The following is a 26,129-nucleotide window of genomic DNA, read 5'->3' as shown; positions in this document are numbered from 1 at the left end:
CCACAGTGACTTGCAATAATTAAAAAATCCTGATAACAGATGTATATGTAACAATTAGCTATAAATAAAGTACCTTTCTTCTGCAAAGGGGAGAGAAGCTGGGAACTTAGATTTCATCATTACACCTTCAGATTCATTTTATAGCTGAAAAAGCCCTACACCACGGCTCTGCAAGTAAGGTCCACATGTGATCTGAAACCACATCCTGTAACCTCAGTAAAAGGTGATTAGGTCATATTCACCTTTTATTAAATGGCGAGTTCTGGTTTATGTGTCCACACAAGAAATTGTGTGTTTATCTGGGGAAAGACACCGCACTGAAGTTTCACCCAATACCTTGGCTTCATCATAAACATCAGGATTGACTGACTTGTTTTGAATTTTCTCTGAGTGCAGTTACATATAATCCCTAAATTCATACCATCCCTGGGGCAGTCTAAAGGCCAGAAAAGACTCAATTTTTATACCTCCTTGTCTGATTTTTCAGTGTTTTGAATTGCTCAAGCAACAGGTTTTCCGGTTTCCCTAAGGCACACGCTCCACAGTGGTTGGACCAGTGACACTGAACACTGGTTTTCTTCTTCCTGCTCCGTCCTGATGCTTTATAGCTTAGCATTTCCTCTGATAGAAAAAAAATGCATGTATTAGCAAGTGCTAATAACGTGTTAAATGCAAAGTTCTTAATTCCTGTAAGTTTTACTGATGTGATCACAGCACAGGGTGAGAATCAATAAGAGAGATTTAAAAGGCCACACACACTGTAAGGGACACTAGCCAGAATTTCTGCCAACAGATGAAACTCAGCCACTGCTGTAGGACACAGCACGGGGGAAGGGCCCAGGAGACATTTTCAAGAGTAGGATGACTACAACTGCCCACACGCCACAACGCTGAAAGAAGATAAACACGGGTTTAGAAGGAGACGCCCGCATTACAGGCGGGAACACGTTCATCCTGAGGCAGGAGGGATAGCGAGCGTAGTGCATCCACTGAAAGGGAACGAGGAGCAGGTGCAGCAGGTCCCTAACGGGGCGCAGGGCCCTATCTGTCAGTCGGGGGAGACGCGCCCGGGCCCCGGCCCGTGCTGACGAGGAGCCGGGGGCAGACAGAGGCGGGCAGCGGGTCAGCGCCGGAACAGACGTACCCGCGGCGCGGAGGAAGGAGCGCCGGTGAACCCAGCCGCTGGGGACGGGGGAAACGGCACCCGGGGCCGCGGGAGCCACTTCTCTCCCACCGCCAACCGGCTACTTCCCCCGCCAGACACCTGCCTCCCTCCCTCCCTCCCCTCCTGCCGCCTCTACTGACCCGCTGCGGCTTTCCTGTCGCCGTCGCCTCCCGTCGGCCTCGGCCCCGACTCCGGCCCCGCCCCCCCCGCGACCGTTGAGTTTTTGAATAAAACAGCCAGACGCAGGCGCGCGCGGCAGCCCCGGCTCCACCTCCACTGTGGCTTGACAGTCCCCGCCGCCTGCCGCCCTCCCTCCCCCTCCTCAGCCGCGGGTCTCGTCCTCGTCATGCAGGACCCTACCCCGGAGCGCCGAGGCGCCCCTCCCGCCGAGGAGAGTCAGGGGGCGGCGGGGCCGGCGGCGGGCAGCGAGGCCGCCTCGCTCCGGGGGCTCTTCGAGGTGGTCCGGGCCTCCTCCCATCTGAGCGTAGCCCCCGCAGAGCCGCCCCTTGTCGTGGTGACGGCGGTGGAGCGTTACCTGGCCGAGGCGCCGCCGCCCGCCGCCCCTCACTACTGGTACGATGTGAGCGTGTCCGACGGCGAGTCCCAGGAGCGGTGCTGCCTGGCCCCGCACCTCAACGGCCTGGTGCAGCGCGCGCGCCTGCGGGCCGGCACGAGCCTGCGCGTCACGCGCTGCTCCTACCGGTACGACGAGAAGCGCCTCAACTGCGGGTTCCTCTGCCTGGAGGGGCTGGAGCTGGTGCGGGGCGCCGCCGGGCCCCCCGCCCGCCTTCCTCGCTGCCCATCGCTGCCCCTCCGCGGCAAGAAGCACTACCTTCCGCTCTGGAACAACGAGGATCCCTACGGAGACATGTGGGTGGCAGACAAGGCCCGGGCGCAGGTGGACGTCGACGGTAAGCAGCGAGGAGGCGGCAGTGGAGGAAGGGGATGGAGGTGTAGCCCAGAGGCCGCTGTCTGGAGGCGGGAGCTGCGGCAGCTGAGGCGCCGCTCCGCTGCGGCTGGGCCAGGCGCCATGGCCAGAGGCGACCCTCGGCTTGCATTGGGCACCAACACGAGCGTCCAGTGTGTATGGCCGTTTAGGTGTTCGTCATACTCAGGGGGGTTTTAAACGTGCCAAGGCACTGACTGGAAGTGCGTAGCTGCGGTGCTTGTGCCCAGTCTCCCGAGGTGTCAAACATCCGTTCCGGTAGCAGCCTCTCTGCTGGTCTGTGGGACCTGGAAGCGGCCACCCGAAGTGCAGTCGGTGTTGAGGTGCTCAGGGCACTCCACAAAGCCTGCTGAGGAGGAGGGAGGTGTAAGTGGGACTTAGGCACAAGCGTGATGCCCACGTAGGCCAACAGAGCTCTGTCTCCCATAGCACCTCTCTCACCTTCCAGCGCTTCTCTGTCATGTCAAACGTCATCACTCTTAAATTAAAAATAACCCCAAACTGCTGTGTACAGATAGCTCAGAACAGGTTTTCGTGGTGAACAGTATCAGAAAATGAGCCATCCTAAATGTTAGAAGCATTAGGAAAACACCTGTGGCATCCTGGTCTGTGCAGTTTACTACTGAAAACTTATATTTTCAATCATGATCGCTTTTTTTTTTTTCTTTTTTTTTCCCTTTTCTTTAACCTTAGTCTCCAAGCTGACTTCTCTTGGTCAGCTGGAAATGACCTGGAGAAGCAGAGTTCACTTCCATCCACTTCTTGTGAGAATCCTGCATAAATCTAGACTAAGGTACTACGGGAAACCAGAGAAAAAAATGGATATGCCTTACCAGGTAAAGAGGGATAAATACATAGGTTAACACGCCAACAGATGGCTATAGGATGTTTGGAAATCTTTATTCCCATTTAGTAAGCATTTAAATTTAAGATTTATGTTGTAGGTACTTTATATTAAAAATGGTACCTTTACAAAAATGCTGAGCCCTTGAGAGTAGGAAATGGTGAATTTAGTGATCATATGCACAAACTTTTGTGGATGTGTTTGAGTTACAACAGTTCAGATTTCTGCGAAGAAAAAAATGGGTTTATTTTTGTGAGGAGCTTAACAGTTTAAATGTTGGTGGTCTTTATGCTTTGGAAGTTGGAGTTTGTCTTGTCAAAAAAAAAAAATTAAATTTAATTCTGTCATCTGGAGACTTTCAGATGGATTGTTTTACTTTAAAATTCTTCATGATTTTTCCAGTATGTTTTACTTGTGATATTGTTGTGTACGGTTTCTTGGAAATAGATAGGTGGGTTGGTCCCAGCCGGCAGCTAAGTGCTTAGCAGCGGGTAGTTTGCTCCCCACAGCTCCCTTCAGGGGTAAAGAACAAAAGCGAGGAGAAATCCATGTGTTGAAATAAAGACAGTTCAGTAAGGTAATGGAAAGGCAATTGCTCACCACCTCTCACCAGCAGACCAATGTCTAGCTGGTCTCTGGACAGAGGGTACTTGGGGAAGACTGACAGCCTATTTTATTATCTGAGACTGATGTTACATGCCATGGACTATCTCTGGAGTGAGTTCAGGTCAGCTGTCTTGGCTGCATCCCATCCCTAGCTTACTCGCTGTGGCAGCAGAGTGTGCAGCAGAGACAAATCTTGACATTCTGCAAGCTCTGTTCAGCAGCAGCTAAAACATCAGTGTATCAATGCTATTTTAGACACAGATCTAAAGTGTGGCACCATGCAGGCTGGTACAAAGAAAATAAACTCCATCCCTCCCAGACAGGAGGGCAAAAAAGCTCAGATAACTCGTGAATTCTTTGTGGGGAGTGAGGTATGAAATGTCTTAACCTAGAGCTCTGGTGGTCTGTTATTCCAAACTTCCATTCCCTTTGCACATGGAGATAAATCTGGCTTTCTTTATTGGAAATGCTTCTCAGTAGACAGTCTAGATGGTACTCCTAAATTTTGTGGCAAGTCATCAGTCATCTTTCTTGGGATTAGTGGTAGAATTAATATCCAGAGTTGATTTAGCTCAAGAAGTTGGGAGACAGATTTTTACATGCCTTTTGCTTTATGCATTCCTTCTTCAGATAGTGGTGTGTGTTAAAGTGTTGTTAATAGATAAAACCCAATGGGTTAACAAAGGATTCTGTGATATAATGGTCTAATTTCAAGCATGCATGGCTCATGACTAGTTAGGAATATTAGAATGAGCTAGCAAGTGTTGGTTTGTATAATCTCTGCAGGAGGGGAAAGGTGGGAGCAAGGCAGGAAGAAACACAGAAGGTGTTAGATATGTTCAAGAATGGTGATGTACTAAAGAGAGTGGATGGTCCAGTGAACAAAGGCAGATGATTGAGGCTGACAGGTGAATGGATAAAATCAAGCCTTTTGATAGAGCTGAGAGTTATTATTTTTTTGCAGTAGATTGCTACCTTTTAAGACCACTGCAAGACTGTTAAAAAATCTTTTTCACTGCTCAGTGATCTGCTCAGTTACAGATTCAACATGTGGACACTTCAATGAAAAGACACTCTTTTGCAATGCAGATAGTTTTCTGCATTATTTTACTTGAAAATTAGACTTGTATCATGTTTTGATAAAGAATGCTTAGCAAATAGTCCTGCAGTAGCTCAACTTCCAAAATATTTTTCCCTTCATGGATATTTATGAAATGCTATTCTTAATACAGCATTCTCTCTTAATACAGTCTTTTAGTATTGCTTCTTGTGCCTGGTATTTCCTTCACCTCCAGAGAGTGGAACTGGCATCACCTACCATTACTGAGCAGTGGCAAGATAAAGAGTTTGGGCTGGGATAGCTGTGGAAGGTGTTTTGGAACATACTCTGTATCCACTTGTAATCATCAGAGAATCTGTTCATGAGTCCAGTAGCTGATAGGTTTTCCAAAATAAATATATAACCAAATGATGATAAAAGATGAATGTATTTTGTCTTTTCCTTTTTTTCCCTTTTTTTTTTTTTTTCCCCTTTAGGCTTACTTTGAAGTTGCTGATGGTTCAGGCATGATGTCCGTGGTTTTGTGGAATTCATTGTGTCCTGAATGGTATAACAGTATGAAAGTTGGCACAGTACTACTTCTTGAACAGTATGCTATCAAAACCAGTTACCCATTTAAAACACAGCCGACCCCAGGGGATTCACAGATGAAGAGATTTGCTACAATTGGTTAAGTATCATAGACACCTGTTTTGATTCAGTGAAATGTAACTGTAAAAGGGTAGCTCTTCATAGAAAGAAAATAGAAAGTGGGCCACAGCTGAGATTAACTAATAAGGTGTATGTCCTTAAATATTAGCTCTGAAAGGTGTCTTGACATCTAAGTTCTTATTGTTCCCTGTTTATATTTGGATCATGTGTGCAAAATTTATTGCCACTGTAAGTTAAAGCCTTTATAAATATGTTAAAAAAAAAATCTATGCCCTGGTTTCAACAATTGTGTTTGTAAAGAAAGGCCTCAAAGTACTGAATTTAAATCTGATTCTGCTTCCTGATACAGGTATGGTTTGTTCACTGTTTGCACCTTACAGGTCACTGAAGCACACTGTCAGCTGATCTGATTTTAGTCTGTGTGGTCAAGGCCCAGAGTATCTGCAAAGTTCCACTGAATAAAAAGTTACACTGATGACACTGTGTGTGCTGAACCAGCAGCACTGTGCGAGTGCCTGTATGAAGAATATTCCTTGCCTATGAGAAAGTATTTTCTTACTTGGAGTTGCATAGTGTGACAGATCCTCAAAGGAGCTGAGCCACAGAAACAGAAGTGCTTCAGTACAATAATAACAGTCTTTTTGAACTGGATTTGGTCAACTCTTCCCACCTCCTTTTGATAATGATTTCTTTCCCCTTTTGTGCTTCTGTCCTTGAAACAAAACAACAGCCAACATTCAGAAAATTCAAGTAACTTCATTGAAACAAGCAAGTATGTGTGTTAGTTAAGGATGATGTATGTGTAACTTATTAGTGATGACAGTTTCCTGATGCAGTTGCTACAGTGCACAAAAATAAACAATATTTTCACTGCTAGAAGCAGTGTATTCTCTGCCTAATGTATCTTTGCCTTAAAACCAGGTCTTAATTGTCTGAAGTGTTTGTGATAAGTTGGCAGGAGAGAGAAAAGTTTAGCCAGAAATGGAACTTTGTGAGGGAAGCAGATGATGATTATAATCCATCCCTGAAAACAACTGTATTTGCCACAAAAACCTTTCTACAGGAAGAAGATGAATAAAATATGCCAACTGAGGTGGCAATTAACACTTCATTGTAATGGCTTCATTTGCATTACACTACTGGCTTGTGCAAACATTATTGGGGTTTAAATGGTAAAGAGGAGATCAAAATGGAAAATTAGGCCAGGGGTAATAGATGTGAAATGGAAGAATTAAAAGTCAGCCTGTAATAAAGTGTCATGGTGTATTTTCAGGCCGTGGATAAAGTGTAAAAACTACCAGTCTTTGGTCCCTCTCCCTGTATGTACACGATCTTGCTCTTTTCTCAGCACAAAGCTCAGAGTTTTGTTTGACCATGAACTCAGGAAGCACGTAATACTGCTGGTGGACCTCATGCCCAGATACCCTCTTAGAAGAGAATCTAAATAGGACATTCAGAAAAAATTCTAGAGCACTTATAAAATGGATTTTATGCAGCTGCTGATGCATGGGTTTGGAGTTTTTATTCAAATGAAGTGAAATACAGTGCTTCACCAATTACTCTGATGTGACTATCTATGTGTCTGCCCAATGTGAGCCAGTCTTTCAGGAGGTTTTAAGCGTGCACAACGTGTGTCCACAGTGTGTCCAAAAGTTTTTCAGCTGGCTAGTTAAAGCAGTCATTTATACTGAATTGATTAAACAACAATTACATTTTTTCATCATCTGTTTGCAGTTTGTAATTCCATCAAATCCCAACTTTCCAGTGTTTGGTTACATTTTGCAACATTTACAGGTGGCCAGTTGTAGTTGAAGGCCAGGAGGGAAAAGGCTTTCCAAATCAAGAGCTCTTGCAAGACTGTATACTGCTGGCATATTCCTAGATTTTTGTGAAGCGAGTTCTGTGGTGCTGGGCTGTTTGCAGCTGCAACATTCTATGTCAGAGGCGTTGGTTCAGGACCTCAAAACTTTGGAGCTTAAATAGTTAGTTCCAACACCTTGAATTCCACTGCTGGGCAATCTGTGCCTTTCACAAATCACTGAATCTATATGGCACTAAGGAAAACTGCTGTTTGGAATAATCCAGCCTGATTTTAGCTGCTGAATGATCCCAGGGTACAGTCCTGAGTTGAGTATATGACACTGATCTAATTTCACAATGACAAAATGATTGATAAGTGGTTTTGATGCATGGGAAAGCTTAGTTTTCAGGAATTTTCTCTGAGATACTGCCCTAAAACACCATGTGTAAAACTACAGTTGTCCTCCAAATATTTTCTAGAAAGCAGCAGCCAAAAGAAAATTCTGAATTAGAGAGTCTGATTTCAAATATACCATCTCCCTGGTGTTGCACTGCTAGGGTAAGGGGATGGATATAATGATGTAAACAATTATTTACATTATCTATACCAATTTAATACTCTTCTGGGTGCATCATTTGAACAGTCCCTTACCAAAACCCAAGCATCCTGTAGAAATTTCTTCAGAATCTGTCTTTTCCATACCAGCAAGGTTTGTCTTGAGTAGAGTACCACCTTGTGTATTTTATATGCTGAAGCCATTCCTCCTGTACTATTTGTTTGCAGAACCTCTTGCTTCCCCAGTGCTTCATGATGTTTGTTATTCAGCATCTAGACAGTCTGCTGCCTAAATTAAATTTTTCAGGTACTATAGAGTAGAATGAGGATACTTTTACCTTTATGGCATATTTCTATGATATTAATAAATACTTGAACTGGTATTGGATGAGGAATTTCTCATCTGCTAGTTGTTCTAGTTAGCTGTCTACAATTCAGTTTTAGATCTTGGACATTTGAAAATGAAACCAGCATAAAAGGTTGTTCAGTTCTTGTGAGTACAGCAGTGTTAATCTCTGTTGCTGGGTTTTCTTTTTTAAAGTATCTGGCTGGATCAGACTAATTGACTCATATAGGGAGTTGGAAAGTTTTAATGTTGCTCAGATTATAAAATGGCATTGTTGAGTGCTGTCCCTGAATTCATTGCTTTATGGAAACATAAAGTCAGAGGAATTGATTAACAATTTCACAAGCAGCGAGACAAAGTTGGAATACTTCATTTAAGAAACTACCCTGGTTTTTCTGCAGGGTTGTTTTAGGTGGGTTTTTTAGGGTGGTGTGTTTGGGTTTGGGGTTTTTTTTGTATTCATGCCTTAAATGTTACTGGCTTTGGTTTTGCTTTTCACAGAAATCAGCCTTAATAATCGAGACCCACCTACTAAAATAAGTATTATTCCAGAAGAAATGGTCAAACCAGAGTGGGGATTACCTGAAGTCAAATACCGGTTTATCACAAGGTAAAACAGAGTTTTGATGGTTGTCAAGATGAAACTTAAATTTCACTATGTCACACTGAATGTTAATTGGAAATGCTTTTTTAAAAAAAAATAATCTGAGAAATAAATTATGTTTTCAAATTAACAAATGCCCACAGGTTTTTATGTTTTGATTTTAGGTCAGAACTGGATGACTTACCAAATAATCATTCCTGCGATGTTATTGGTCTTGTGACATTTGTAGGAAGGGCTGAACGAGCAAGAAAAAGAGGTATTTTTTCTATAAGTTTTCAGAGTTGATCCATCAGTTGTTAACTTTCTGAATAAATGCTTATACATTTTTCTTTATATTTGTTTTTATAGAACATGGTGAAGACTTTTGGCTCTATCGCTGGGCACATGCCATTGACGGGACCTCAGACCAACCATTCATACTGGAATTATTTGCAACTTCTCAGCCAGATGTGTTTGAACATATTCACCCAAGTATTCATCTTTATAATACTTACTAATAATTATTTACAGTGGTTTTGTAGTTTGTTGCCAGTTTCAAATTCTGAGTATAATTCCTGTTGCATAAAAAATCACCATGGATTATCTCCTTAAGCAAGTAATAGCTGATCAGAAATTAAAATTTTTAAATTAAAAAGTAGTTGAAGTATTTGACACCTTTATCATATTGCAGTCTGCCAGGTAGTCTAAACAAATAGATGGGCAGCTGGGCCTGGGGCTCATCTCACCTCATTTACTGCAAACAGAAATTTAAGTGACACACCTGGGGCAATATCTCTTGCATCACAGGTAAATAAAGAAGGCAGCTGGTTAAATCTATTATTCCTTTTGTCCTTTTACTTTGTAAATAAGTATTACTTTATTTATGGACAGGGTAATTTAAGAGGATTGGAGGAAAGAAAATATAAAAGTGGAAAACCTTAATTTCTTTGAATAAATACTTTTTTGGCCAAGTGCAGCCATCACCCAGCTGTGTTAGTTACTGCGTGTGAGCCAAAAATTATAAATTTCAAACTGGGGAATCCTTAGTTAAGGATTTTAAAAGAGCTTTAAGTATTTCTTTTTGCTTTCTTTCTTTTCTCTTCCAAACACTCATCCTTCCATGAACACCGGTTTGTGGCATGTGCATTCTTTTATATCATATGATGCAGGACCAGCTGCACAACCCTTCTCAGGTCATGGCTGCATTCATCTTGAGAGTGCAGGGAAAGGGGAAGGAATGGCATTCCGGTGTTTAACGGGAGAGTTAATGAAGGAGTCAGCTTGTATTCTGTTTAGTGCAGTGGCATGTCATGATTTCTTGTGCTTTCTGTGATTAATGGTTTTTATTTTTAAGAAACATAGCCATGTAATATTCATATTTTTACTGCTTGTTTCACTGACATCCTACCTGATGAAGTATCTCATGTTTTAGTCCTTTAGTTAATAAATAGGTAATTTGATCTAGTCTCTGTATCATAGTTTATAATGAAGGCTTAATACATGCTGAAACATTTATAGGGTTAAGAACTAAAATGTCTTGTATAGAGCACTTAATAAAACTAATCCAGTGTGTGTCAGTCTTGACATTCTAAAATCGATGAAATAATATTATAAAACATTAACTTTTTTGGTTTTTTTTTCCCCAGTGACATATTTGGTGTGTACACAGATGAGAGTGGTACGGGACCTCACTGAGAATCCTTCCAGGAAAATTTACCTTACAACTTCAAATGAAAGTCAAATATTCATTACAGGTAAGTTAAAAATAGTTTGTTTTTATGTAGTTCTCATCTTCTTTGGAAAGGGTATTTTTGTTTTCCAACAAAAAAAAAATCAGTGCATAGCATTAGTTTCCCTGTCAGAAATGACTTGGAGTTAATTATGAAATACTGTTGCAAAAAGAAAAAGGCAAATTGCACTCTACTGAGGCACTGATGGGTGCATCTTATGAAAAGCACTGAAGTATTATTAGGTTGTCATGTGTTTACCCATTCTTTCAGAATCCTTTGATAGTTGCAGTGAGATTACCATGTCATCAAACTTTAAAACTCACTTGCCATTTTTATGGATTACAAAAAAAAGTGTATAGATGTCCTAAATTCATCTTAGCTAATCTTTTTCACCAAATACTTGGAGAGTGATTATGTCTCATCTTTCTCAGTGTGCAGGGCGTTGTGTGGTTGGGAAGGGATGTGGTGCTGGGCTGTGCTAAGGGAACATGCCTTCTAGATAGCCTTGTTTGAATACTCCCGCCTGCGGTTACAGTTCTCCTAATGGTCCTGTGATACTATACACTAGATACCACCAGTCAGCACATCACAGACATGAGTTTCAGTTCAAATATTAGACATAAACCTGGTGAGATTACAATTTACGTGAGAAAACTGATATTTACGCCATATATAGGTTTTAAATCAGCCAACAGGAATACATACCTTGCCCATTACCTGTCAGTGACAAACTTTACTGAAGTTGATTTATCTGCTCTTTCCTGCTACTAAAACAATTTCTGATTATTTTATTGTTTCATGTCTCCTGTGAGAGTATTCTAGTATCGTTTCTGCTAGCTGTCTTAGTGCTTTCTCTTACTTCTCATTTGTCTAACTTTCAGTTTCAAATGCATGTGTTAGTCAAGGAATTCGGTATGCTCGCTTCATGAAACATAGTTGACTAGTGGAACGATGTCTTTTTATTTTCTATTACAGTTTCTCTTAATTAATGCTTTCCACTGGGTTTTCAGAATACTTTCAAGTCAAGAATGCATGACAGTAACCTGCTTTGGTATTTGTCTTAAAAGGGTGTCACAAGGGTCAGCCATACACCAAGGATACCAAGGTGAAAAACTTCATTCAGTGGACTAAAACACAAAACGAAGCTGAGCAGATGAAGAAAACTGTCATTGGTGGCTATTATCCTTTCCCACGACCTCCAAATAACTTTTTGAAATACTGCAAAAACAATAAAGGTATCATGTAGTCAAATATCTTTAAGATGTGTAGCCTTTTTCAGTTCAAGTGTGTAATGCATCGTTAAAAAGCAAGTTACTATTAGTGATTACACAAATTTATCACTTAAGAAAAACTCTCTTGTGACTAAATGTGTCATAGGCTGAATCCTCATCTTACAGAAAGCATCATAGCACCATTAGCTATGTATTCACTGAATACAGTGAATTAAAAATTTCACCTGAAACAGAAATAGTGAGATCTAACAATACATACTAAAAATGTTTATGAGCTAAAAAGAATTGCTGATTGTTTTGTTCTGTGGTGAAAGCAAAAAGATTTAACTTCTTCAAAAATGTCGTTTTAAATCAATTTAATATTTAACAACAAATTATCTTTTGAGTCTTGCATTCAGACACTTTGATATTGGATTTCATTAGAACTTGTTCACAGAAAGTTCTTTTTTGCAGTTGAATCTGTTTTGAAAGCCATCAGTGAAATGGGGAAAGAGATTGAAGACTTGCACTACAAAGAACACAAGCGCATTGCTGTGCAGGGGATAATTAGCGCCATAAGATACATCAGTTGTAGCAATGCAGCTGAAGGAGCCTCAGGAGTAGAACTTGTTGAGGTACAGTGTTTTGAGAATTAGTCCTATAGCACTTAAGCAACTATGACTGTAATTAGAATTTTGGATTTCAGTTCAGAACCAAGTTACATATTCTCTTGACAAACTTCATTTACCGTTTTGAAGGCGACATTTTTGAAAGTTCTAATTTATAACTTGTGCAATAATTCAGTGTTTTTCTGAAAGTGTTACAACAGTCCTCTGTGGAACTGTGGAACTGTTCAAAAATTACTAGTTTGACTGGCTGGATAACCTACTGTAAATTAGAATTTGGGAGAGTCAACTACTGAAACATGCTTACTGTCACTTTCTAGCCAGGAGTTGTCTTATTAATATGATTAGAAGATAATTTCTGCTAGATATAATGTGACTAGGGTAAACCGAGCCATTTACAAGTTCTAGAGAAACTTGCAGGTTCTTTAGCTGGAAGCAATAACAGTAAGTGCTGTGAAACTCGAACAACTCACTGTTTTTGCAGAAGGATACTTCTGAATCTCTCGGAGGCTCTGCTGCATCCAAAGATGACAAGGGAAAAAACACCAAACTTCAAAATAAGCAAGTGAAGTCTTCTCTGGGGCCACATTGTACCCCCAAGGAACATCATCAGCACCAAGATCTACGGTCAAAAAAGAGTTCAGTCAAGCGACAGATACCCCATGGTTCAAATACAGATGCAGAACAGTAAGCTCTCTCCATAAATATGTAGTGGATCTTCTAAAAAGTTTTTTTTCAGGAATTAATTCAGAGTAGAAAATGTATATGCTTTTAAAGCTTTCTTATATAGCTTAATCTTTGAAAGGAAGCTAGGTATTTTTCCTAGCATCAGGTGATGACAATTGCACTATTCAGGCTAATGAAAGAATGATTAAAGCAGATGTCTGGTTTTAAGTATTCTCTTTTGATTAATAGTTATGCTACTTTGCTGTTATTCTCACAGATTGGAAGTAAAAGTAGTTAATACTTGAGCCATATATAGTTTATATATATATATATACAGTATATATATATACAGTATATATATTTTTATATATATACAGTTAGAGTGATGTGAGGAAATAAGGTGTCTTCACTGAAAATGCAGAATCGGGGTCTGGTATGCCCACTCCTTAATTTCTAACATGCCTTATTTTGTTCTTTCTGGTTAGTAGAACATACTGCATGTAGCTGTAACTTACTGTCAGAAAGGCAAGTAGGTGGTGGTCCTGTGCTGACCTAAAGGCTGGAAGTAACTTGTGGTACTACAGCTCTGTTTGTGATGGGATTTCATGAACTGGTATTGCATCTAGTCACCAGCAAAGGATATCAGTCTGATACAAGGCAATGGAACAAGACAAAGTGATTTGTCTCGTGCATGTGTATTAGGTTCAAGAGTAAATTACCTCATTGTGTAGGTTTGTTGCTATTTTTGTACTGTTGCTGTGTTTGGGTAGGTTTTTTGTGGGTATTTTTTTTTTGTAGTGGATTTCTCATGCTGTAAAGAATGTATTTTTCTCAATTTTTCACATCGAAAAGTCATAACGTAGGTATTCAGAATGTTTTTAAGGGAAAATGAGATTAAATATAATTAGGATTGAATGACAATTTAAGGCTAAGAAAACCATGGTGAATAGAAGTTCTGTCCTGACAGCATTGCAGCACACTCTCCATTCTGTAAGGGAAATTCCAACATTTGACTGTCTTAGGTTCATTCTGCCTGGGAAAAAAACCCATGCATGTTCTTTGCTTTGTGTACTTCTAGTTAACTAAATACTGTAAAGTAATAGTGAATTTCCTGTTTAAAGGGGCAGTGTGTCTGCTACTCCTGTATCCTCTCACCGCTATTTAACACGCTCCACAGCAAGAAAACTTCGGTAAGTCCTGTGAAGTTACTTACATCAAATGCAATGATGAAACAAAGGGATTGAGAGTGAAACTTCTACAGGCCAAGCATCTGTATGGAGATGAAATGAAAGAATGGATCAGGGCAGAGTATAATATTTTCTCTTCCCTTCTGCACTGATTCTGGTTCAAGTATTTTGGATTATTTTATTCTGAAACATAAGTCTGTTATTAACCAGTTTTTCTATTATTACTAGTTCTAGTTAGGGAATATGTAATAAGAGGGCTCCATCATGGTAAGCAGGGTAATCCATGAAGTCTGCTTCAGAAAGATTACAGTTCAAGTACAAAAGTCAAAGGTGGGAAGGAAGGATGCTTGATTAGCAAGCAGAGTGAAAAATGTAATAGCAGTAATGGATTTGCTAGTTGAGCTATACATCATCCTTGGTGCCTCAGAGGTGCAATTATAACTGACCCTGAGAAGCCATTTCGCTCCTTCTACTACCTAACACACAGATTTTATTGATCAGAGAGGAATTTTAAAAAACCCACCACCAAATCCAGGTAGGAATTTCAAGTGCAGAGCCTTGACAGGCCTGGAAACTAGTGAAGTAACTACAAATGGGAAGTTATTAGGAAGAGCAAATGAGTGTTGTTGATTGCAGGTCAGTTTTCCTTTGTGAAAAACCCTCCCTTTCCTTGTTTAAGGGCCATAAATTCTTGTCACTTGTTCCAAATACAGCTCAGGTAACTTGAATATTTGAACTCTTTGTTGTCCATAACTTCAGATGTTTGGGGGATTTTTTGGCAGCGGTGATTTGGACTTGCCATGAGTACGTATGCCCCTCGGTTGTCCCCTTAGTTTACTTTCAGCACCTCTTCTCCCCACTGAAGTAAAAAGTCATGGTGCAAAGGATATAGCAACAATAGGAATGATGAAGTTGATCATAAGTTGTTGGCCATTCTGCCAGTATCACTGCCCTACAAGTATGCCTGTGTTCTTGAACAAACACTTCTTAGAAGCTAATTTGCAAAAGCTTTTTCTGTGGAATAAATGAGGCTCTTTTGAGCCCACGTGTCTGTTGTTTCCTCTGCTCCTCTTAGTAGATAACTGCATTTTGTAGGGAAATGGTTGCCTGGCTCTGCAGCCCATTCATTAAAAGCGTGATGCCTGGCTTTAAGGTCACATTTCTGCAAGTAGTGCAGGAGCTTGCAGGGATTTGTGGCACAAACCCATCAGAAAATCAGGAGGGTTTTTTTGGAATGTGAGGAATCCTCTTTTCTTTTGCTTGCTGAGAAATGTTCTGGTTTTTCTTGGGGGTGGAGGGTGGGAAGGATGTTTTCTCCCCATTTCTTACAAGTGAAGCAAAAAGTTAAGGCATGTTTCCTTTGTTCTCTGCTTTTCTCAACCTGCTACTCTCCTCGCTACCTGTGTGTCCACTCTATGCCTTTAGTGCTAGAACCCCAACTAAAGGAGGAGAAAGTCTGTGTTGGATTATGGAAAGCTGTTTCACTCTATATAATAAAAAGGTAACTTGTGTGTTTCTATAATTAACTATGAAGTTGTGCTGAATTCTCCAAATAGCAGAAGAAAAGCAGAAAGCTAGCCTCACGTACCTTACAGTTGCATTGCTTTCTGCTCTGTTGCTTGCAAGTAGCAGAATGTCAGCTCATGCTGAAGTATTTTAACACATTGGTGAAATAACAACAATAGAGATGTATTTTGAAGTACATATTCTATCCTAGGTTATTTTGCAGGTTTTTGTGCACTTTTTCAGCATGTGGTTGAATTTTTAAAGGGTTGGTTTTTTGTTTTAAACAGTAAATCTTATTTTAAGGCTCTTTATTGACAGCCTTAGTTCCTACATTTCTAAGATAACTTATATGATTACTAAGGGTTTTAGAAAGAACAAGGTAAGAGGAAACTAATATTACTGTTGACACTTACGTCCTTGTTAGTAGAGACATTCAACATAAACATAGTCTAAGCATTTAGTCTACCCCAAAGCAGTTTGGTAGTTTATTGTGAATAGGGAAAGATCAGGAATTTCAGAAAGGCTTATTTTTATGTGGAAGGGGGAAAAAAACAATCATAGTTTTCTTGGCATGTTAATCTTTGAGTTTAGCACTGCAGTTACCACCGAGTTGCTGGTGTGCTACATGCTCATGCTCTATGCTGCTTGAAAGTACCTTGTTTGTATGCTTCTATCCTTGCAGTTTCAGTTCTAAATCTTTATGTAATTTACACCCTTTTCTCCTTTTTCCTTCCCCTCTGATGAGAGCTAAGGGATGGGCATTCTGTAATGTGGGGAAATTCAGCTTGAGCATTGCATGACTGGAAGTTTCACAGAACTTGACATTTCCTTCAGACCCCTTTTTCACATAAATCAATTTTTCTGGGATTAGTTGGAAGATATCAACAATCAATTTCTGTAGACTTGTCAAATTATTGTAGAAGACTCTTTGTGTTTCTCTGTTATTTGCCATGACAGTGTATTCCATAATGATGGTATAATGACAGCTGAGTTGATTTCAAACCGGTCTATAAAATAAGGCTTTTACCAGTTATATCGGTGAGTGGAGTACTCTGTTTTGCTGTTCTGAGGCACTTGATGATCATTTGGGCATAGCTACAAGTTGTACCTCTTTCCTTTCTGAATGAATTCTCTCCCATTTGATCCCAGTGCTTAGGAAATGGGTGTGAAGCACATGACATGCTTATTTTCCCAATATTTTCTAAAAGTATTCATGTGCCATCTATTTTTTATTAATGTTGTTTTCATTGGTGATGCTTTACAGTAAAATGACTGGAAAGGTGAATACCAGTGCATCTGTAAATGCTGAATAAAGGCTTTTCTGCAAGTGGGCATCTGTGAAAAGGGGACTTTGCAGAATGCAGGCTGGGAATAGCAAATTTGGCATGGCACAAGTTCTCATAAAGCTGGCATGAACAAAATAGGAATGTAGGTGTTTTGGTGTACAGCACCCACAGCATATTGCAGCAGATAGAAGGATTTGGGTTATATCAGGTGGCTTGCAGACATGCTGACTGGTGAGCAGCACAGAACTGTGTACATGATTTTCCCTTACAAACCTAGGTCAGATTATGCTGTATGCACACCCAGCATAGTGCAGTCTTACAGGAATAGCATCCCAGCTACAGATCTGTGAAAGAAACTGGGAAAAATTGTGACAAATTATTTTCATATTTTTCAGAGCATCTACTAGCTCTGAGTCAGAGCCTGTTCACCTCCAAAAGTGGGTAATTCTAAAAGAAAAATTAACTGTTTCATAATAACAACTTGTCAGCAGTATGATTTGTTTTAATCCTCCGCTTCAATGAATAGGGAAGTTAGCACATATCCAATTCTGAGCAAGCCTTTCCTAACATTGTGCTAGATTTTCAGGTCTCTTGTTGAGAAGTCCAAGTCTCAAAAGTGAGACTTAGTTTTATGGTCATTAATTTTTAATTAGACTATTTTTGTTCATACTCTGGAAAATGTCTTCTAACAGCTTGAAAATGGATTACTAAGACTAGTATGTGTTTAATTTATTGTTATGCATACACAGTCATTATTTTCTATGATGGTTCTTGTAAAAGGAATGAATTCTTCATAAGATACTGTTTTCATAGAAACATTCTTTTATCTAGAAATAATGCCATAGGAAGCACAGTGTAATTACTGAATTGTCTTTTTAGAAAGAGACAAAATTTCCCTCTACTTTACATCAGAAAATAGAAAAAGACCTCTGCATAAACTTAGATCTGATATCTTGCATGTATCTTGCTGAGGTTGCCCTGGACTTCAAAATTTGAAAAATATTTTGGCTTACAAAGCCACATACAAGCACATAACAAATTTTAATTTACCAGCATTTTCAGCACAGTTCTTCTCAAAAGCTGTGTTGTGTAGTGGGAAGCAAGTAGGGTCATGCTGGTTTAAAGCTTTTTTTTGTGGACAAAATTAAGTGGCTGAAACCTCAATTGCAGAGCTTGTGCTGCTTAAGTGAGGACTCTTGTGCTTGGAGCTGGAGATCACCAGAAGGTCACTGCAGTACTTAGCCCCAACCACGATGATAGTGCATTTCATAAAATGTACTTTCATACTGAAAAACCACAACATATTTACTTTCATCTTTAGATTTTTAGGTATTTTCCATTTCATGCGAAACATTGCCAAGATATTTTCACAACATTTACTAGTATGAAACAGGAAAAATTGGGGAAAAAAACCCCAACTGTAAATGCTTATGACTGAACTACATGTTAGACTGATTCCTTTTTCACTGTCTGTATTTTGTCCCTGTGTTCTGCAGTTACAATATTTCATTAGCAGCTGCTTTGGTGGTCTGGAATTTCAATGGTACCTTAAGCAAGTCTTGCCTACACCTCGGTTATGATGCAGGATAACTGAGATAGTCTTTTTCCTGCATTTACTCAGACATCATGGTGTGTTTTTAATAAGGGGAATGAAGCAAAGAAGAAAGGAATAAATGTGCCTAAGTCTCATGTTACCATGTTGTGCTGCAGTGTATCTGTTATGTTTTTCTCCTGCATGAGAGCCTAGCTAATTTGTTAGAGGTTGTTAGAAAGTAGTTGCTTCATGTTGATTCCAAATTTCATGGTTAAGAATGAAAGCATAACAAAAATGTAGTTTGCTTGATTTGCTGAAACAGGGTAGTATGCCCAAAGGAAAAAGTATATTTGGAATTTATAGTTTTGGATTCTCAAGAGATGATGTGGCTCCATTCATGCATTGATTTTGACAGCTGAGTGATGGTGATACCAAAGTGCTCTGCAACTCTTTTCAGAACTAAGTCATGGACCTGTTGTCCATCTGTGGTGCTCAGCTTTGTAGCACACGTGCTATTTCCAGTTGGTACCCAGTAGAGGGCAACAAACGCTGGTTTTTGAGTGTAAAATACTTTCCTATCTACCTCATAAAGCAAAGAAACACAGCAGTTCTCCGAAGCTCTTCCAACAGATTTACTGAGCGTAGTATGCTCGTTAATGTCCAGCTGCTGTATTATTACAAGTCTCATAAAATGAAAGCAGGTACTGGTGCCTGCTCGTTCAAGTTTGTATCATCACTAGAAATCTGTCAAGGTTTAAACTTTTGCTACATCGTGTTTGAGGTTAAACAGGTTTGAATATATATAAACTATAACTTTCTTTTTATAGCTTGTGTGACTTTCAACATGAAGAATTTGCGCAAGATAAAACTGGACAGGCTGTATCAGACAGTTCACAGTACTGCACAGGTATGTTGCAAATAGTTGTTACAGTAACCTTAGGAGGTTTAAGCCTACTACTCTTCAGGTACAAAACAGGCAACAACCCTTATAATCCTTTGTTTGTCAAAACAGCACTTCTGTACATCTGGCTGCATCAGCCTCTTGGGAGCCAGTGTAGCAGCGTATTGTTAGTGGTGTTTTGCTCAGTCATGGCCCTTATGTGCTCTAAAGGATGGCTGGGAGGACCATGATGGACTGTTTCCTGGTATGGGGAATAAATTCTAAGTGCTGCTTTGTCCAAGTTTTAAGTTAGCTTTGTACCTTGGAAGCACTTAGGAGCATAAGACCTCACATTTTCCTAGTGGCAGCTTTCTTGCTGTAGTGACCTGCATGTGATAAAGTTCTCCCTCTCTGGGAAGGTAGCTCCAGAGCTGTGTGAGTATCTGAATAAAAAGAAAAATACAAGATGTGAGGAGGAAGTGGATGAAGCATACAAAGCAGTAATAAAAATGGTGTTTGGTTTAGGGATTTTCTAAGTTAATTTTTTTTTTCTTCCTCTGCAATTGAAAAATAAACTCTTGTTCCATGCAGTTAGTTTATTTTTGGATGAAGAAAGTCTAATCTGTTGGTTGTCATTATGTGCATCTTGTTTTGTATTTCATGCAAAGATTTTCATGTGTTTACTTCCTTTCAAAGCTGAATATACTGAATGTACTCTGAGTCATGTAATTTTATCTAAAAGTTCTGCCAGTTTACTTCTATCTGTGGCTACGTTATATGCAATGTGGTCCATCCTTTTATTTTTGCAAGGCAGCAGTTATCTCAGTTTATTAATGACCAAGGCAGGTTGTCTTTGTAGCCTGTTGATGATGTTCTTGTGCTGCTTGGAAGCAACAGAAATGACAACTATTTTCCCAAAATGTATAATATTTTAAGAAACTGAAATGATGAAGGAAATTTCAAATCAGAGAAAAAACTGTGCAGGTAACTGCTTAAAGTGAAGATCTATTCCAGAGGAAGAGTAGCCTCAGGTACTGTGTAAACATCTCTTCTTCCAAAGTTAGAACACACATCTGTAAGCAAGTTTAATAATTCATTTCTTTATTAGTTGTTAGTCTTCAATGAAATTTCTTGGTGCTATTATAAATGAGAAATCAGATTGAGTGGTCTCAAATTAAATTATTTTGACAGGAGTTGCTGCTAGCTGTTGTGTTCATTGCACTGCCCTGTAGCTCTGGAGTCGTTGGGCTATCGGGCAGATCCCACATGATGAGTGCATGTATGCGTCTCAGTGAGCTGGTTTAAAAGGTCAATTTTCAGAAAGAAAAAAGGATTTGAAGATGTACAGTGAAAGAAATCATGCATCAGATACTTTTATTTAGTTATTTGTATCTAAAATACAAATAATACTTAGATACTTTTATTCTTAACTTAAAATGTCATTGACACTACTATTTCCTCACTGCATGTGAAACCCTATTTAACTTCCACTGGCTGATATTTTGAGTGTAGTCCAAAACAAATGAATCAGTTTCTCATCTAATGTAAGTATGCAGTAATTCTATGAATTTGTTAGTCAGTGTAGCCACTAAACATGCACATATTTTTCTCTCATAGCGTCAGTCCTACTGGAAATATTATTAGTCTTCTGAAATGCTAATTGTTTAGCTGGTGATAGCTTTATCTAAATAACATGTTTCTATTTTGCTTAACAAGTGTACTAATTATGGTGTATTTACCAAAGTGAACACTTTTCTAGGCTGTGTTTCTTCAGATTTTGAAGATTCCTTTTCTGCAGTATCCTGGGATAGTCTGTCAAGTACTTACATGTCACGTACTTACTTTTCCATTTACTGATACACAGGTACCATCTAAAATGGCAAAGTGTTACTCTAAGCTTTATAGTGTTGTTACTGTGATCCCAGGTAGAGCTTTTTTAGTTTTTATGGGGGTTTTTTGTTTGTTTTGTTTTTTAAATACCAGCAAGAGAAACTGCCCTCAGCTGCTGTTAGAAGCTGTTTATGGGAACTTGAAATTTTGAAAACACTCCCCCCACCACTTACAACTAGGTATTAGCGGTGCTGACACTTCAGTCTCTTGGCAGTTCCACATCATAACAGCCTGAAGCAAAGTAAGACTTTTTGAATAGTCATTTGGTACATGTACAAAAATGAGTCCAGAGAGATATCCAAAATAAATTATTAAAGGGTATTTTTAAATGTTGAAATATCTTGGCAGGGGAGCCGTGTTAGGATAAGCTTCACTCACTGTAATTTCATTTACTCCAGATACTATTTTTTGCAAGAGGTATAAAGGAAAAGATTTCAGTCTGTGCTGTAAGATAACATGCAACAGAACAGTACAGCAGACATGCACTGACTCGGATTTACTAACAAAAGTGTTAGTGAGAAACTTCATAGTAACAGTGTAGGCTGCTGACCAAATTAATTTCTAATTTTTTACAAGAAAAACTATCTGTTGTACACTGTAATTAAAAAAAAACCCTTCTGCTAACTGAGTTCAAAATAGGGTTCAGCTCAGTTGTTTTTTGTAGGAAATCATATGCCCAAATGTCCACCATCACCATGTTTATATATTTTTGATTGGAATGGATTAAAACTAAAGGAAGGAAGGTTTAGATTAGATATTAAAGGTAAGTTTTTTACAGGGAGAGTGGTGAGGTGCTGGAACAGGCTGCCCAGAGATGTGGTGGATGCCCCATCCCTGGGGGTGTTCAGGGCCAGGTTGGATGGGGCCCTGGGCAACTTTGTGTAGATCAGGTTGGTGTCCCTGCCTGTGGCAGGAGGTTGGAGCTCTGTGATCCTTGAGGTCCCTTCCAACCCATGCTATTCTGTGATTCTATGATAAAGAGTAGTTTTTGCTGTCAAGAGGCTCTCTGGAGCTAGATGAGTTCAGACATTTGCTTTATTTTTCTTCTTAAGCCTGGTCAGATTGTTAAATCTTAGAAAGAGAAAGATTTATTTTAATCCAACTACTTATATTCTGAACCTTTTGCATTTTGTTTGCCTAATGCTCAGTGTTGTCTTGTGCTTGTAAAGAATACTGTAATCCTCCAAGTAACATGGTGAGAAAAAAATGTTTCTTCATGTAACAGCTTTTTTTACCTTTGCCCTTTTACCTTGTGTGATGATTCCAGTTCTGGGAGAAAAACACAGCAGACTGCTTTGTGCAAGCCAGACACACTCCTCAGTTTCAGTATTAATGTCAATTTACTTCAAATTCACTGTTCTTGGTTGTCTAACTTGACGCAGCAAGACTCTTGGTTCCTTTGTTGACTGTTCTTGCAGGTGTTGTATCAAGTCTGTCTGTTCACATTCTGGTTTGTTCATTTTAACACCCTGATACTCTTTAGTGTTTTAATTGCTATGATGGACTGCAGTAAAAAACACATGTCCATAGAGAAATGTTGTGGTGCATAATGTAAAAGGCTGCTTGATGAGAAGTTGTTCCACAGGAGATGGAGAAGATACAAGGGGATACTGGGAATATTTTGAAATGAGCTTTCAGTTAAGTTCAAAAGGTTGGGTTATACACTTGCCTTCAGAATCAGAAGTGATGGTTATATAAGCCATTAACAGTCCTCTAGTTACATGTAATAGGAGAAGAATTGAGCTCTCATGGACTGTGTAGCAAGAAATTTTAAATGTAGCATAGTGTTCAATGTAACCATATAGTTACTGTGCAAGGGATGAAAAAGTTTACCTTTACTTGGACCCATTTTAAAGTTGTTTTGATGTTTTCTGGCTGTTCATTAATCAAGTTACATGCTCTCCAAAAAGAAGGCATGGTGCTGCTCTTCTTGTGGTAAAACAAATCTTCCCAATACAAGTCTAGCCTCCTGAGTTACCCCTTCGCTCACATTCCAACCCAAGTTCATTGTGTTATATGTTTTGAACATATGCCATGATTGCTGAGATGTTCTCCTGAAAATATTCCTCATTTAGCAGAGAAGTGATGATCCTATGGGCATGTGAGCAACTAAACATTCTCTGTGTTTATAACAGACCAAGAAGGAATGAGTGATATACCTGAAGCCGAAGAGACTGGAATAACTTGTGATTCATGGCAGAGTGACCTGTGGGCACAAGTGAAGGACACATTAATGAAACATTTGCATCACAGCACAATTTTCCCAGAAAGCATGCCACGTAAATTTGATTTAGAGCACAAAGACTTACTTATGCAACAGTACAACCTTTATGCATCAGTGTACCAGCAAAAAGAAACCAGAACAGAAAAAAATATCACTGAGTTTAAAAGTACTAGTGGCCTTGGGTATTATGAAGTGACAGTTCTAGGTAAGTATTTGGTAGCTCAGCTTCTACAGGTGGTTAAGCAAGAGCAGTATAGGATCTTTGCTCTTTGCAGCATTAACATAAGAATGACTTGAAGGTTCATCAGAAACTGGATAGATTTCTCTAAATTAGTCCATTGATTGTAACTTTAAAAAAATGATTGACAATTTATGGTTTTGTTAGTGTCATGTCCTAGGGTAACTTTCTTACCAGAGAGCTGCAATTGTCATTCCAAATACCTTTAAATGAAATAATTGTGCATCTAGTATCACTATTCATGTAATTACAGTTCTGTGTATAGGTTTATGTATATCATTTGAAGAATGTGTGTAGTCTTTCAGCTGTTGATTATCACAGTTAGAGGTAGGTCCTGTTCACTAGTTCAACCAGTCTGACATAATCAGAGAAATCTTTCAATTGAACTTGACTGTCAGCTGACTTTCCTGCTGGAGAGGTGTTCATCAGAACTTCTGAAAGGGAAAAGGACAACTATAAATCCTTTATTCTCTTGGAGTAGCTTTCTGAGTACTGTTGCTCCTAAAGTGCCTTTTCTCCATGCTAGAAAATTAAGGGCTTTATTTTAGCCATACTCATCAACTGCTCAGTGCTGCTTCTGGTTAGCACAAAGTGTCAGTTGGTTGATCTTTATTTGATAAAATATGATTACACAAGTTGATGTGATCTGTTTGTTAGCATTGCTGTGGGACACTAATCTGATTTTGTTTCCCCATTAAAAGGAAAAGGAAGTGGCCTATCTGAACGATGCTCATGTTAAGTTCCTATAATTTACAAGTTTGTTACATGCTGAGGGAGATTTGCAGAGAAGGTGGTTGAATATTTACAGTCATTAGAATCCTGGCACGTACACTGCATACTGTGTACACTCATTTTTATGCCCTTGTAACAGTGATAAAGGTAACAAGGAGTGTGAAATGGCTTCCAGTGTTGGTTTAGTATTTTCTGAGCTAACAGCATTGTTAGCCCTAAATCACAGTATGTTAAAACATCCTATCAATTTGGATGTACTTATGTATAAATATATATACATATATATTGAAATGCATTATAGGCATTGTTAATTAATGTTAATGGGCTTTTTAAAAAGAAGAAATTAACTTGCTAATGGGCTGAAAATTAAGTTTTCTGCTAACTTAATTGTTTTATTTCAACAGGTATAAACCATGATGTAGCAATAGATGTTGCATTTCTCCCACTGTTTTGTCCTGAAGATCCCCAATTATTTCAACCAGAAGACCCTGAAAATGATACATTATTGTCTTCTATGAGTTGCATCTCTGCATGTCAGCAGAAGGCCACAAGCAACGAAAGGCTTCATGACATGTTGCCACTTTCAAGTGAGACATCTTTCACTGATGTCACTTAGTTATTGTTTCTTGGTTTATCTGTCAATGCAAGAGTTAATTCTTTGTAGAAGTCTCTGTTGTAGGTCAGATGTTCACCTCACCAGTGAGAGACACGTGAATTGTGTGATGACATTCAATAAATAGATGTGGTACTGAACTTCCAAGGCAGTACTGGAACTGTTCTCATACTCTGAAGATAGCATTTTAATATCCAAACCACAAACTCTGAAGTGGGCATTTACAGTTATTTGTAGGTGCAAAATTAAACCAACATAAATTCAGTTGGCAGGGCTAAGCCTTGATCTGCTTTGAGATGGAGTGGAGTAACTGTCACTCAGTCTGTTTCACTGATGTCACTTTGAACAGCTGCTCTAACGCAACCTACAGTGCTTATAAACTGAAGTATTTGCCTACTATTGAATTATTTTCCTTCAAATTACCCTTTTAATTACTGGCACCTCACAACAAGTATAAGAATGCTACTCGTGTATCCTCCTGTAAAGTGATCTATCAGCATCGTGTTTTCCTGTATGGTTATATGGACAGGTCTCTTCCTGTTTCTTTCCTTGTTTTCATTTCTGATGAAATTTAGCATCACTGATGCTTAAGTGATGCACATTTCAGCTTTTCCATATCTAAATTCTGGTGCTGTCATTTGTAGTGATTGGATTTACTAATAAAATTAGGCTAAAAAAATACAAATCCCAGCAGGCCAGCATTTTATAGAGTGAGGTTTTTCACTGAAAGGAGGTTGAACATATATGGACATCACTGCATGGAAAACAGAAAACAATGTTGATTCAGTATATCTTTTTACTGTATGTACATTCAAGCACCTTTTCTTAACTTCTAGATGAAGTTGTAAAAGCAGCGATGGATCTAGATGGGAAGCACGTTATCTGCATCTTGGACGTCTGTCACTTGGGTGACAGTAACGTAGAAGTCTTTCTGAGCAAGATCTACAAGACAGTGGAACCTGGTGTGCTGGATCCCGTGTAATTTAATAACTTATTTCAAATTTATATTGCTCAAAAGGAGGGGAATAAAATTGCTCTAAGTTGAATACACCCTCTAAACATTGCACTTTTCTAGAACTTTTTCTAAACATAAATTGGTGATTGTTAGAGGAACTGTAATGGTACCATCCATGTAACTGAGAAGGATGACTGGTTATTTTTTTACAATCTTGAAACAGATTAGGCAGTGTCTTGGTGACTGATGTTCAAGAAGGATGAACAGGCAATACAGTGAGCTTTTCTTTTGACA

General features: G+C 39.3%; 1 protein-coding gene across 1 annotated transcript; it reads left to right on the top strand.

The window, feature by feature from the left end:
- Window positions 1-1,511: 1,511 nt before the first annotated feature.
- RADX (RPA1 related single stranded DNA binding protein, X-linked) lies at window positions 1,512-25,862 on the top strand (the record flags this gene model as incomplete). Its single annotated transcript, XM_084269333.1, has 15 exons — window positions 1,512-2,076; window positions 2,805-2,947; window positions 5,098-5,290; window positions 8,476-8,584; window positions 8,743-8,834; window positions 8,927-9,049; window positions 10,204-10,311; window positions 11,355-11,522; window positions 11,973-12,133; window positions 12,609-12,811; window positions 13,912-13,980; window positions 19,131-19,210; window positions 23,209-23,502; window positions 24,672-24,854; window positions 25,717-25,862. The coding sequence occupies 15 exons, from the start codon at window positions 1,512-1,514 to the stop codon at window positions 25,860-25,862; spliced, it is 2,637 nt and encodes an 878-aa protein (XP_084125459.1).
- Window positions 25,863-26,129: the final 267 nt, after the last annotated feature.

Source organism: Gallinula chloropus, assembly GCF_964237585.1.
Source record: "Gallinula chloropus genome assembly, chromosome: 11".
Lineage (NCBI taxonomy): Eukaryota > Metazoa > Chordata > Aves > Gruiformes > Rallidae > Gallinula > Gallinula chloropus.
Note: the sequence above shows the minus strand (reverse complement) of the source record. Positions and strands in the feature narration are given on the sequence as shown.